The following is a 15880-nucleotide window of genomic DNA, read 5'->3' on the forward strand; positions in this document are numbered from 1 at the left end:
AGAAGTATAGTACGGTACTTTACTGTTAGATGACGAACACATCGAATTTCAGCTCGGGCCTAAAATGAATATTGTGACTCCCCCGGACCACCAATCTGTTTGAAACATGTAACATGATGACGGGAAAAACTGGTATTAAGCATCAGTAAATGGACGTTTCAATACATGCATTAATTTCCCTACAATGTGTCGCGGTAAATACCGTCGTTCTGCTTTATAGTATAGATATATAAACTGATAAACTGATGCCTTGGACAATAGTATCGGTGAACCAAGCAGCAACGCATACAAACAGGACCATTTAACAATACACCCGAAATTTGCATGGAATGAACTAGATTTAAAGGTTACCTTTTATTAACCCCCGTGTTTATTGCTCTGAGGGCCATAAAACCACACGCGTTCACCCACAGAAGTTATCGTTTAAGTATATTGAACCCGTCTATAGGATCATTTCGCAGGTATAAGCACGCACGTATACGTAGCCAATTCGGCGGTGCTGGCTCCCTTGGTGTGGGGTTAATAAACACATCGAATTTAAAAATCGCGATAAAACTAATGTGAATTATGGCGAACAAAATCGCAGGAAATATAGAACAGTCGATTCAACCTCAGAATTTTGGGCAATTGATGAACAAGGCGGATGGAACGGTGAGTGTTTATCCATCACAACATATGATATGGACGGTTTGGAAGCATTTAAGTTATTAATTCAAACTGGAATTAATTTTGCTTAATACAAACAAAATACGATGTTTACGTACATGCACGGAAAGAGTTTAAGTTATAATGAAGTCCGCCGAGGGCAAACCGGACATTTGACTACTCGAACAAAAAAAAAACGAAATATTATTTTTCTGTTTTCTTATATATTTTCCCATCCTTAACTCTGACTTCGCTTGCCTCGGACCAGTTTTGCCGATACGAGTCTATTCGAGCTAGGCGAGGTTTACTGTATACACACATATGTAGTATATATGCACGTTCATATATTGAAATATTATGTAAATTTAAGATAGAGAAATATAGCCAACATTTAGTACTGTAATATTTACGCTACAGTAGCCGTGACAAGCAGCTTGCGCGGTAACGCGGTTACATGTGTTACATGTGTGACTCGATCGTTAACCTCGACAAATCTTTTCTCAAAATCATAGTAATATATGCATATATATACGTACTAGAGTAATACCCGTGTAAATCACGGTTGATTCCTTTGGCCCAGAACTTCAAACTGTTCAATTTATTCGCAATGGAATTAAGTCGGGCCATTTAAAATCTATGTGTTCATGCCCGTGGAGACCCTAAGAGCTTTTACCTGTACCCGTGGAGACCGGGAACTATCGGAGGTAAACAAAATATATCATTTTGCTGCGCGGGATTCGGACTCCTGACCCTCCATGTGTAAGTTTTGCGTTCTAATAAGAGGGCCATTGTGATTGCGGATACAGTACTGTAGAATCGTATTGATGCAGTAAAAGTCTAAAATTAGAATTCCTGCTTACTGATTGGCTTAAATATTGTCTGCCTCCGTTTGCCCCCCCCCCCCCCCCCTATAGATATTTTCACACCCGTTTATACCCGTTGCATTAGTTTATACAATAATTGACTACCACACAAAATTTCAAGGCCCAATTCTTCTCCACGGCGACGCTATTTGGTACATAGTTTCGTATTAATATATAGATGTGTGTGTGTGTGTGTGTGTGAGTATAGCCTCGGACACACTGGGCGATTTCGTCGGCCGAGGAAATCGCCCAGTGTGTCCGTGGCTTATGTGTTTATTATGTCTGCGCTCACTTGGGCATGAATAAGTCGTTTTGACCGGTCATCTCATAGGATTTATAGATCTTAAGTTATGAATGCGCTCTTGGATATTGGATTGTTTTTCATGTTTAAACGTAGAAATATATAAATGTCACTGTCGCACCGTCATAATAATGCACGCAGACCACACGTCATACATATTTTTAATAGCATTTATTTGGAACGATGAAATTCATACTTTTCAAATGACACACTTGATCACACTGCAATTTCGAAATGCCCCCATGTTGGATTGTATGTCTCTGGCTGTACCCTTGAGAGTCATTTTCCACATATATCACTTGTACCAGGCATCATTGATTGCTGGCCTGTTGCTCAGCTTGGAGATTAATTGATACATTTACTGAAACGTGTGCAAACTACTGCATTCTTAGATGATTTTCGATGGAATATTTGATGAATATCCCGAATCTGATACTGAAATGCACATGAACATAGAAAACAGCCTTAAGTCCATTAATGAACTACTGAGTGTTTCATATAAAAAACTACGTGACCCTCAATAGAATTTTCCGTAACTCTAGCCTCTCTTTCGAGTGGGTTTGAATTCAGAGAGGGTGGAACTTATTTGATCGCGTCGGATGGCGACTGCGAGCGCCGTACGCGCGAAGCTCCACGAGGGGGTTCGGAGGTCTTCCCCCATGCAATTTTTGAAATGGAAACGTTTTAGATGCATAACAGATGCATTTTGATGCATTTTAGTGAATATTTCGTATAAAAGTATCACTGAAAAGATATAATCCTTGAAACATTTTCAGAATAAGTTTTTATTAGGTCTATTAATCCAACAACATGTACAGGATTCTCCCCTTCGTTTATGTGGCCGGCAGATTTTTTGATAACAGCGTCTATATCTACGTATATGTATATATCATAGTTATATGAATGTGAGCAAGTGCGAGGGAAGAGAAACGTGAAAGAAACGTCTAAGAAATTTTCTTTGACAAAAAATAGTGGAACTCGATATTTTGTGGGGGTGGGGGTGCGTTCGCAAAAAACTCCCCCCCCCCCGGGTACGGGCTTGGGTCGCAGTCGATGTAAAGCTAATTTTCTAGGGGATTGCATATGGGGATGTCGGGTAGCTCCTTGGTGTGCAACAAACCAGTAGGGAAAAACATGAAGTAGCCCTGATGAACATATTGCGGCTTGCGCCAAGCTGACCTCAATTGATTAAAAGAAGAGTCAAGATGACACGGGCAGAATTAATTCATTGCGCATTTTGCATTATGAACTTGAGGAACCTAACCAAAAAAAAAATAAAAAGGCATCAGTCATGGGTTTTTTAGGAGATATGACATGTTGTTTTAGCAGATGACCCGTTTCGTAATTCTTGCAATTCTTGCAATTCTTGAATTACTCAGATGCAATTCAATAAACGTTTTCCCGATGAAAAAGGATACCTAGGAAATGCACTGTTAATGATATCTTGGTAAATAAGATCTGAGAGTAACCAGCTGATCTAAGTATAACAACGTTGCTAGAGTTCATATATGTGAATGGTTAATGATGCAAAAGTTGTAATCAATTAACTAATGTATCATAGTGATTATGTTTTCGATTGCTTGTGGTCAGCTTTGCGCAAATAGACATTTTAGTCTCGCTTTGAGTCTGTGCCAAATTACTTATGCAGTAATGTCATATTTTTCTTGTAGCTATCCCGTAAAGAGCGACTGTACCTCAATGCCGTCGATTTCGGTATCAACGAAGTGGTGGCCGATTGCCTACAAGACGTCGACGTCGATCCGAATTGCGTGGACTATATGGGCCGAAATGCGCTTATTTTGGCTATTAGTAAGGAGAATTTGGTACTGATTGATATTTTGCTCGATAAGCTGAATTACTCCGCCATCGAAGACGCGCTACTTCACGCTATCAGCAAAGGGAAGGAAACGATCGTTAAACTGATTCTCAGTCATGAGTCTTACGCCGACAACGAAGCACAAAGCAACCGATCTAGAGATTCAAACTCTGACCGAAGTCAGTTCTCGCCAGATATAACTCCGCTGATTCTTGCTTGCCACGAAAACAACCACGAGATTATTCAACTGTTTATAATGCGAGAACAACGAGTTGAAAAACCGCATCAGATTGATTGTCAATGTTCACGCTGTTTAACTGGTGCCAGCGACGACCCTTTGAATTTTCACCTCTCGCGCCTCCACAAATATCAAGCTCTGTCGAGCCCGGCTTATATGGCCCTAACGAGTACTGATCCTGTTGCTACCTCCTTCGAACTACGCCAGGAGATGACCCGTGTGGCGAATTCGCATAAAGAGTTTAAAGTAAGTTTTATGTAATTTTGTAACAAGGCTAAGAACTCTGGTTTAGCTTCAGAAACGCACTTTTCGCATTGCAAATGGGGCACGCTTTTCAAACATACAACCCCATGATTCAAAAAGTCATTGTGTTTCAAAATTCTGTGCTGATGTTTAAATCTATTCGCGAGCTTCTGCCGGTCAAAACATCCAATAGTTTGATTCGTAGTTCTGACCTACATTCCAACAAAACCCGAACCTGGCTTCCGCTTACCTCAGTATGGAACGAATACCAGCTTGTGTTCATGTATTAGAGTTTGGAATGCTCTTCTATTCGTGAGACAGTGTCTCAAGTCACCCCAACTAAATTTTGGGGTTACTTGATACAGGCCCGTCTCTAATTACAGCATGCAGAAAGATGCCTGAATGCACAGGACCCAACCATAGTCTGCCTATTTTGTCTGCCTGACTCTTATTCTAGGGGGTTAAGAACTACACTCATATATTCATTTTACTAAAATTCTATGTCTCAAGTCATCCCTCACCTTGGGGTGACATGAGTTGTTTTTGAATACACAAATTTAGAAATCATTTGACACATTTTTATCATGCCTAGAACTGAAGAGGGACCAATTGTTGTTCAAATAATCATCATTTAGGTGGATTGTAGGTAGGTCTTCGAGCTGCATTTAAGAAAATTACAAGTCTCTCAAGCCACTTCGAATTAAGATATATCGTTGCACTTACTCGGTAGGCTTTTGAAATTACAATTCCCTCAACCCATCCTCCCTCGGCAGGGGTTCAAACGTGATGACATCGTTACACTCATCCACGGCACGGACCCTGCCACACTAGACCGGCGGGTGCAGATTTACCGCGCGAAAAACCTCGTGGCACCAATCGATTGCTCGTTGTATAATCAGCGAGGTAAATTTCACGGAAGAACTATAAATGCGAAAACTTGGGCTAAAATAAAACGGCACTAATTGCTAACAATGACATCATCTAAGCTGTGCGTGTTGCTTGATCTTGTACCTTGGCATTCTCGATCCACAGCCCCACGAAGAAACGACCCATAGACCCAGATACGCTCGCTGTCGCCACCAGGATTCGAACCCGGAGACCTCGGCAGCTTAGCACACTCGGCCACTGCGCCTCTTTTATTTGAATTGACTTCTCTTCGTTTAACCCACTGAGTGCCCCGGTTGGTAGAGAAGAGGGGGAAACAATCTTTCTTAGCCTATATACTTAAATTGCTGCGTTGGCAATGAAATTTCACATATTGTTTTTAGCCGGACTACCTTTCGCTGATTGAGCAGTGCATGAATTTCGCGAATGACATGTTGGATTTATGCCGAACGTCGAAAGAAATCCAAGCGCTCATAGCTGACGATGTAACGCATCATCCGTTAGGTACATTACACAAAGCCATCAAATACAAAGAGAAAAAGGTTAGCTTTCTGGCATTGAGAGGAACCGTGAATTAAAAGCTCACACGACATTTGAAAATAAAAGATGTGAGATATTGCACAATCTTTGAAAGTGAAAAATTAGTTGTAATGTAACTAAAAGACTATCTACTATAAGAATAATCTTTTGTCGTAAATTCTACGACCGTGAGGTTGTTTTTCTCCCAACAAAAATTGTTTGAATCTATTTTTCTTGGTAAACAGTTTGTTGCTCATCCGAATTGCCAAAACCACTTGGCGAGTATGTACTACGGTGAATGGGTGATTCTGCGGGAAATGCCGACCTGGAAGCGGAATTTTGGCTTTCTATTCATGACTCCATTGTTACCGTTCCTTTGTATAATGTACACGCTATTCCCCAACACGAAGGTAAAACGTGGTATTTTTTTCATAATACTATAAGTTATGTGCATAGTAAGCGTTCATTTCGGTGGCTGATTCGAGCCATTACTTTTGATTCCTGACTAAGATGAAGACGCTAAAGCGCCAGTCATCTAGAAACATAAATGAATATCCATTTCAAGTTTCAAGTTCGATGAATTGTTTTCAATTTTGTATGAATTTTTGTTTTCTAAGTATGAGAGCCCAACCATTTCTAAACATCGTCGTCGAGGGTATGAGTGTACCTTTCATTAATTCTCCATTTAAAGCCGTTCAGGTACCTGAGTGTTCCAGTGGTGAGATTTCTCAATCATACGTTATGGTACGTCGTTTTCCTGCTGTTACTTGCTATCGTTACATTTGGTCTGGACAAGCCAACGCCGGACCTGGTTCACGCCGAATCATGGGCTAGCACAGCCGATGCTATCTATCGCAACGATTTCAGGACCGCTGACTTGAATATAATGTCTCCTTGGCATTGGGTGATATTTGTATTTGTACTCGGTGAGTTTAACCGGTTGAATTGAAAAATTTGATAGTTTTCTGGAATTTTAAATGGGTTCATTTTAAGCAGAATATTCTCACCCGAAAAAAAACCTTCGTGCCCTCCTCGCATGGGAATCACAGTTGATTCTTAGAATTAGTTATATCTTATTCTATCTTGAAATACCCTCGTTTGTGCTTGCATCTCATTTCTATTGTGTTTCAGGTAATTTTCTAACGGAAATAACTCAATTCAATAAATGCGGATTTTCTGTGTACGTGAACAGCATGTACAACTGGTGCGACTCGATTTGTATCGCTTTGTACGTCGCCGCGTTTACTTTGAGAATAATCGTCGACGTCAAAGTCACTTCGGTCTACGAAACATACAAAACCGACATCGAAACCCTCAGGAGTAACCTCTCCGAACGTCGATGGGTCGAATCACCAGAAGGCTTATCATATGTATTGAATTTCCATCATTGGTTGTACAGTCAGCCGGATGGATATTTCCTATTAGGCTGTAAGCATACTTTAAATTCATTCCGAATAAGTCAAACAATCAAAATTCATATGAGATCAATAAATGGACTGGTAGTAAAAACTTATCATCATATATCCACGATGATTTATATATTTTATATCAGATCTAACCATGGATTGTATGCTGATATTTATAGGCCGATCCTGGTGGGACGCTACAGACCCTCTCATACTGTCCGAGTGTCTATTCGCTATTGCAAACGTGCTCTCGTTCGTCAAGTTGACCTATATCATGCCGGCATTTGAATCTTTAGGACCGTTACAGATATCATTATCTCGGATGATGAGCGACGTTGGGAGATTCATGACGTTATTTGGAATGGTACTGATTTATTACATTAGACGAACCAGACATAGGTCACGTGATTGAATTGAGTATATACACACACAATAACTCGCTTTTTCAGGTATTTCTAGCATTTGTGATCGGGGTAACGAATCTTTATTCGTTGTACAATTGGTATTTGTCGGACTACGACAGAAGCTCCGGAAAGTTCGAGGTCAGCTCAATGACTGATAGTTTTGGAGAGTAGGTTTTCTTGCCAATTATTATGAAGTAATTCTTTTGTTGTTAATAAAAGTCGAAATAACCACAACATTGTTTGCTTTTTCAGTTTACAAGGAACGTTCATGACATTGTTTTGGGCATTATTCGGTATGTCTGAATCGTCTGTGCCTGCACTGAAAGCGAAAACAGCTGAACGAGCTGGTAGGTATCCCGTCTACTCTATTTGATTTGATTTTCAATTCAGATACCGGCTTAATGATATTTTTGATAACCATATTTCACCAGAAGGGAAAACTACATACCCTATATACACGTACTTCTGTATTGATGTTGGGAAAGAAATTCAAATTCCTACCGTGTCTTAATTATGATTTTGCTTTCAGACTTCTTCAAAGTGTACGAGAATCCAAACGCATTCGATATCCCTGAAACGGTCGGTACAATTTTGTATGGACTTTACTGCGGTCTTATGAATATCATTCTTCTCAATATGCTTATAGCCATGATGTCCGATTCATACGATAAAACTCAGGTATGTATGTAAAAAGAAGCCATTTAAATTGCACGTAGTTTATTTAAACATATCGATCAATTAGGCCTGGTTCCATTATCCTGATGAAGTAAAAAAAGATGGCGTCAGGACATAACACGACGCTGTGATCGTCTGAGTTTTAGGCTAATATACTCAGTATTTAGAAGAATTTGCATGCCACTTTTGCGTAAGTGTGTACAACTTTTGTTTCTGGTGCCGTTGCGTTAGTTTCGGAGCTGCCAGCCGATTGGAACTGTCAATTTTTTCTGTCGTTGTAAATTAGGTTATAATCTTTTAGAAAGGCGTCTGAATTCGGGGTTCGAACAAGCATACGAGGAATGCTCACCAAATATCGTTCCGCATGACCGAGCGCGTATGATAAGTACCAACAGTCATGGCCGATTCCAGCGACTGTGTGACACCTTCAATTGTCGATAGGCGAGGTGAGAAAAGGCGATTACTACAGAGAAGCCCTGAAATAGATATTGGGGGCACGCTTGAATACCTCAATATTGAAACAGGAAATATCATCACGCGTTCCATTACCAAAGAGCCATGCCAGGACTGCCACAATCTCGAGTCGAAAATAGAGACAATGTTCCAAACAATACTCGAAAAAATGAATGTCCTAAACGACCTCAACGAGAAAGTCTCAAATATATCCAGCTCAATGGCCGAAATAAAGGCTAAAATAACGGCTGTTGAAGGTGACATGGTGACAACGAAAAATTCGCTTACCAACATACGTATAGAAAACGACATAATCCGCCAAACAATAAAAGAAAACAAAGATCTGATTAATGTCTCAACAAACGAAAACAAGAAACTTCATGACCGCCTGATATCTCTAGAAAACTACAATCGATGCGAAAACCTTATCATGTATGGTGTACCCGAAACCGATACCGAACTAGAGGACTGCGAAAAAGTTGTAAAACAAACAATCAAATACGATCTCGGTATTGACGATCCAGAGAAACTTTGCCTTCAGCGAGTTCATCGTTTGAAAAGAAGAACAGGTAGAAGCGGACCGAGGGGGATCATCCGTTTCGCCAACTTTAAAGACCGTGAAAATGTTCGACGCAGCGCATACAAACTGAAATGCTCTAGCATATCCATTGGCGAGGATCACTGCCCGGAGACAGTAGCAGCTATCAAGAAACTCCTACCTATGAAGAAGAAATTCATCGAACGGGGCCAAAAGGCGTACATAAATTGGCGAGGAAATCTAATTATCGATGGGAAACCGTATACTGGAAATGGAACAGAAATACCGGACCGAAACCAAAGCGAAACCAACACGGATTCGAGCGAGGAACGACAACACACGACATCACGGCGATAGACTTTGAATAGAAACCGCGCGGCGTTTAAACTCTCGTATATAAACATTCATGGATTACATTTGAAAGTAAATAAAACAAGAATCTGTAAAACAAGAGTTGCCTGACGTACAGGCTTTGTTTGACACTAACGATATTATGCTTATGTCGGAAGCCTGGAACTCGAAAGACACAGTATTCTACGTGCCGGATAACTATTCGTATTTTCAAAGTACTAGAAGAAGGACTGCGCGCAGTAAGCGAAATTCCGGCGGTCTTATATTTTTCTACCGCAACGAGATCTCTGCGGGGATCAAACTATTGAAATCAAATAATGTAGATTACATGTGGATAAATTTGTCTTTGATATACCTGACGATACATTTATTTGTCTGGCTTATATCTCACCAGCTGGTAATCACGCAGCCCATGCAGAACTAATTAGCTCGCTAGAAAATGACATCGTCGCTTATTCTATTGAAGGTAATGTGATCATATTCGGGGACTTTAATGCTAGGACAGGTAACAAATCTGATCTCATTGATGAAAAAAATCCCATTTGTAACAGACGATCAAGAACCTATCGTCAATTACGAACACATTTCATACTTAGAAAACGAAAATTTTAGCCTGTCACGATGTTCACGCGACAATATTACTAACACTTATGGTTTTGAGTTGCTAGAGTTATTTATGTAAAAGCACCCAAACGGTAATACTAAACGGCAGAGCTTTTAATGATAAGAATATAGGTAAATACACGTGTTTCCAATCAGGAGGTAAAAGTACTGTTGATTACTGCATCGTTAATTTCGATGCCCTTTGCACGCTGAAAAGTTACGGTATCTCTGATTGCAAATATTTTTCAGACCATGCTATTCTATCAATTTTGATCGATAAACCTACAAACCCACGCAATACTGTTCGAGGCAATTCTACTAACCAGCCATACCATGCACTACCAGCGCGCCACGCATGGAACAAACAAAAAGAAGCTATATTCATTGAAAAGACCCGCAGCCCAACCTGTGGCTTACAATTGTCCTCATGTATTGAGGCTCTTACCCATAAACAATATCCCAATATTGATGATATAAATAGTGCTACGGATAAAATAACGACTCTTTTACTTTCTTACTCAAACGAGATATCAAACAATGAGGCCCAGAAACCATTCAGGCGTCGAGTGAGACGAAAATGGTTTAATAGAAATTGTTCAGTTTCCAGGAATAAATTTAGCAAAGCTAACCGTCTTTTCCACGCAGTTCCCAGCCCCGATAATCTACGTAATCTGCAGACTAAAAGAAAAGAGTATAGGAAAACCATCTCTAAAGCCAAACTCGGCTATGAGGAAAAAATTGCAAAGAAACTTTCAAATGCCCTTGCTCGGAATGACTAGAAATCTTTCTGGAAACTCCTCAAATCATTGGACTCTAAGAATATCCAAGAAGATTCTCCCAGCCTAAATGAATTCGAAAATTATTTTAGTCACTTAAGTCAGGAAACACAAAATTCTGACCAATCTCTTCGATTCGAGGATAGTAATGTCCCTGATATGCCACACGACTTAGACTACCCTATAACCACCAATGAAATTATGACAGCAATAAAAAAGCTTAAAAGAGGAAAATCACCCGGTCTCGATAGTATATTACCAGAGATGTTAATATCTGCATCCGAAGTTCTTTCTCCTACACTCTCTATATACTTCATTGCTATACTTCAAACTGGAAACTACCCTCAGAGTTGGTCTATGGGATGTATTACTCCAATCCATAAAAAAAGGAAAAGAATCTGACCCGAATAATTACAGGGGGATAACTGTCCTGAGCTGTTTCAGAAAACTATTTTCTATAATTCTCAACACCCGTATTATCCAGTGGTTAGAGCAGCATCAAATAGTTAACAGATCGCAGGCAGGCTTTAAGCCAAATAATGGCACAATCTATCAATCTTTTGTTTTATCATCCGTTATAGACTATTGTACGAAGATGAAAGTTAAAAATGCATGTATGGTCTTTGTAGATTTCTCTAAAGCATTCGATTGCCTTAGTCATGACATCTTACTGAAAAACATATTCGATGCAGGAATAACCGGAAAGACTTAAAACATAATCAAGTCAACGTATAAAAGTAATATGTCATGTGTTAAGAAGAATGGCTTTATTTCAAGTTTTTTCAACTGCAACATCGGAATAAGACAAGGCGAATGTATTTCTCCTACACTTTTTAAACCTGTATATTAATGACTTAGAGCAATACTTTATTGAAAATGTCCCGGTATCGATTTTGGACTACTTAAACTATATATCCTTCTTTATGCAGATGACACTGTCATATTAGCCAATTCGCAGGAAGATCTTCAACGTGCTTTAAATCTTTTATCGGACTACTGTAAGGAAATGAGATTATATTTAAACTCGGAAAAACCAAAATTATGAAAATAGGCCGAAAGAATTTATCTAACAAATTAGAACTGTATTACAACGGAGAAATTTTAGAAGAGGTAGACCAATTTAAATATCTAGGCATAGTTGTATCCTGCGACGGGAAAAATTCCCTAGCTGTCAAATCCCAAGCAGATCAGGGCCTCAAAGCTTACTTTGCACTGAAAAGGTATCTTTTAAATGCTAGGCTTGTATCGCCGAAGATGAAACTCCAAATATTTGACTCTTTAGTAAAATCAGTCCTGTTGTACGGTAGCCAAATTTGGTTCTCTGATAATATCCGAAATCTAGAACTTGTTCATTCTAAATTTTGTAAATCTGTACTTAACCTTCGCTCCTCAACCCCAAATGTAATGGTGTATGGAGAACTAGGACGTTTCCCCCTTTCTATTGATGCTAAAATCTCAGCAGTCAAATTCTGGACAAAAATTTTACAAGCTGATAGTAACTCTCTTCTGCGTAAAACATATGACTTACTTTGTACACAGTTTCAAACTAACTTATCCGTATCAAATTGGGTTTCAAAACTGCGAGACCTATTAGATAGTCTCGGCTTAGGTAACTATTGGCGTGCGCAATCTGTTGGTAACCGAAATGTCTTTTTGAAATTAGTAGAGCAAAGACTAAAAGACCAATATATTCAATCGTGGTCTGAGGCGCTTAACAATAACCAAAAATGTTCATTGTACAGAGAGTATTCAAAAACAACTTTGAGTAGGAAAAATATCTTGATATTAACAATACAAATATTGTAAACATTATTTCAAAATTTCGATGTAGTAGCCATAATTTGGCAATTGAAAGCGGCAGATGGACCAGACCGGTAACTCCTAGAGAAAACCGAATCTGTACATTATGTCGTAGTGCTGTAGAAGACGAGTTTCATGTTCTACTTTCCTGCCAGGCGTATATTTCACTGAGAAGAAACCTTTTACCAAGATACTACACTCGTTATCCAAATATTTTCAAATTTGTAGAGCTTCTGTGCTCGCAGTCAATCGGCAGATTAACTAATATTGGAAAGTATTTGTTAGGCATGTTCATACACAGGAGATCTCTCCTAAGTGACACTAACTAAATGATTTCAAAAACTACCTATCTGTATCAATTAAGATATTGTACTGTGAAAACATAACGCCATCTGTATTTGTAAATTTGTTCAGTTTATTACTATTGTCATAGTTTATTACTATTGTCATTGTGTAAACACTTTGACGAAATAAACATTTATCATTTACTGATCCATAGTCTCGACTTAAAACTACACTGCGGATGACCTAGTATCTGAAAATAGTTGCCGATGTTTTGTGTCTATTACTGTTTGAATGACCCCGTTCGATTTGTAGATTAGTTACTTTAACTGATTAGTTACTTTAAATTACGTAGTAGGCCCCTTAAGGTCAACTCTATTTCAGAGATGGCTGAGGCATACTCGGCCTGTCTTTGATTTTCCTTAACGTTATTCGCGTACACGAAACAAAGAAAATGTGTTTGTTGTTTCACAGGAAGATTCTGACGTGGAATGGAAGTTCGCCCGGACAAAGCTATGGCTGAACTACATAGAAGGCATGGCGACTTTGCCCCCGCCGTTCAATTTGATTCCTTCTCGTAAATTCATCACTCGATTATTCTGTGGTTGTAAATGTAAGAAATCGAATTGTAAAACGTGTTCGTGCTGCAATAGGAAAACACGGAGTCCACAGATGGACGTAAATGAAGGCAGCCAGGTAAGCATTTTACTTCGAATTTAAAATTTCTCATCCTTGAAAATTCTCAGACTTGCAGTTTATTAGTGATAAACGTTCTTCAAAGTGAACTTGTTGTCTTGTTGTTGTGTCTTTATTTTTAACCACTTTTTCGTTTCTTTTATACTAGAATTACCAAATATCATCGGATTTTACTGACCTTGACCCCGAGAACGTCGAAGCCTTGACACTCGAAGTGAGAAACATCGAAACCTCTCACAATAAGCTGAAGAAAGATCTTTTGCGCCGGTATTTGTTTAAGTTAGAGAGGGGGCACGGTCAAAATGGATCTAGCAACGACGACAATGGTGACCGTAAGTACCAGTATATTTAGTGACTTTTCAACCATTTCACTTGTTCGAGGATGATCCGCGTCGTAGTAAAGGCAGTGTGCGCATCGATATAACAAACTCTTAAGTCGATCCAGAAATATTCTTCCAACTTTGTGCAATTTGCTAGAGTAATGAACTACATGTTTTTATCATTATCATCCGAACTACTATTGTCTTGATTTCAATCGCTGAATAGCAACTGCCAGATATATCCTCACTGGGAATTCTGCATCTGATAGGGGGCGTCTATTAGTTTCACAAATACCATAAGCTTCTGAATAATGCTTTTTTTCAGATTCACACGACGAAAACGTTTTCGATGAGGACGACGAATCGGAAATTAGAAGTTTTCCGCCGAGTCCGATGATAGTCCGTACGACATCGGATCGACGTGACAGTTTAAACCGGGTCGTTTCCGATATTGATAAGATTAATTCGCAGCGTGATCGCGATATGGGTGTTATATATGAAGACTCTGCACCGAGTTCTTCAGGCCGATCGTCGCCTAACAGACCGGATCCTCCATCTGCAACGCTAATCGATAGAGAAACCGTCAACAGCTTGTTACCGAGACCACCGATGACATACGCATATTCTTCGGCCATTGATGACAGTCTTCGCTACGAAGATCGGAAAGACGATAGAAGATTGACGAAACTGGAACCACTGCATCCACCGTTAAATAAGTTATCGATTGACAGTGCTCCACTGGCCGAAATGCATAGAATCCTAGGCTGTCGTGACGGAGACGAGAACACGGATAGGGCGATACTATCAGCTGTCTCGGGGACGGTGAGTGATACCTCGGATACTGACGAAATGCCGCCATTGTTACCTTCCGCAAATCACAATGACAATGCCGATAGGCAAAAACCTTTGGAGTCACGACCAAGCGAGAGCAATAATAGCTTTAATACGTCGTTTAAATCGAGTTTACCCAGAAGTCCCCCGCTCGGCTTTTCGCGACGTAGAAGTAGCGCGTTTACATCGGGTCGTCGGGTTAGACTTCCGAACCGACCGAAAAAATCGACTGACATCAAAAGATTCATTTTACAGCATAATTTCGAAACGAAACACTGATGTTACATGCTTTATGAACTTTTTTCGTTGATTGTGGTGGAAATTGTTGACGACGAAATACATATTTGTGTAAAAGATATTGTTTTTTAAATCAGAATGACACAATGTATCAAGTCTAAGGCTGCATTTTAGTACTTGCTGGATTGAAAATTGTTACTTTTTATCAGATAGGGGAAATAAAATTATACTTAGAGCTACTTAAAAAACAAGCGGGGCGGATGATCCCACTCGGGTTTCTATAACCACAACGATTTTTACGTGGTGATTTTGCGCATTAGGTTTACGTATATTGACCATATTCCTCAAGAGACTTTTACTAAGTAATGCACTTCTTATCTGACTATTTTAAAATATGTATCAGAAATATGTTTTTAAAAGTTTTAAAGAAAAACAACTCGTTTTAATTCTTGTCAGAGCAAAACAATGACTTTTTACGGACTTTTGTGTATCTAGGTATGAAGTACTCATATTTTGTAGACATTTTTGCGTAATTTTCTCAATAAAGATAATGAAAGATGTGTTTGGCGACTACATTTTCCCTAGTTCGATCTTAGTATTAAAGACGTAACTATTTGGAGACTCGGTTTTAGGCGTGTAAACCACTAGAGCACAGCATATCTGTCAAAATTGCCCGTTAGATATCATAATCAATTGTACGTATGTACATTAAATGTTTTCATTCTAAATCAATACAGAACAAAAAGGAACGGCGCTTAATTTAGGATAAATGTTGAATGAATGATCTAGAATCATAGAAAGCTTATGACTTTCTCAGTCAATACTTCAATAGCCCATGTTGGTGATTCTCACTGCAAAAATATCGCCAATAGAACGGGTTGTGCATGAGTTAAAACACAGAAATCAAAGGGAAGCAGACAAGTAGAGGCTCGTAATCCAGAGGAATGAAAACAGCAACGACAATGCTACCAAAATAGATACAGAACCTACGATTCAAA

The 15880-nt window shown here is 39.3% G+C and overlaps 1 protein-coding gene across 1 annotated transcript; it reads left to right on the forward strand.

Annotated features, from left to right (window-relative positions):
- Window positions 1-567: 567 nt before the first annotated feature.
- LOC141912980 (short transient receptor potential channel 7-like) lies at window positions 568-15446 on the forward strand. Its single transcript, XM_074804419.1, has 13 exons — window positions 568-651; window positions 3480-4109; window positions 5375-5533; window positions 5756-5920; window positions 6202-6254; window positions 6715-6938; window positions 7096-7280; window positions 7366-7487; window positions 7573-7667; window positions 7850-7998; window positions 13273-13494; window positions 13643-13826; window positions 14140-15446. The coding sequence occupies exons 1-13, from the start codon at window positions 568-570 to the stop codon at window positions 14922-14924; spliced, it is 3057 nt and encodes a 1018-aa protein (XP_074660520.1). The 3' UTR covers window positions 14925-15446.
- The last annotated feature ends 434 nt before the right edge of the window (window positions 15447-15880 follow it).

The sequence above is a fragment of the Tubulanus polymorphus genome, chromosome 11 (assembly GCF_964204645.1).
Source record: "Tubulanus polymorphus chromosome 11, tnTubPoly1.2, whole genome shotgun sequence".
NCBI classification, from domain to species: domain Eukaryota; kingdom Metazoa; phylum Nemertea; class Palaeonemertea; order Tubulaniformes; family Tubulanidae; genus Tubulanus; species Tubulanus polymorphus.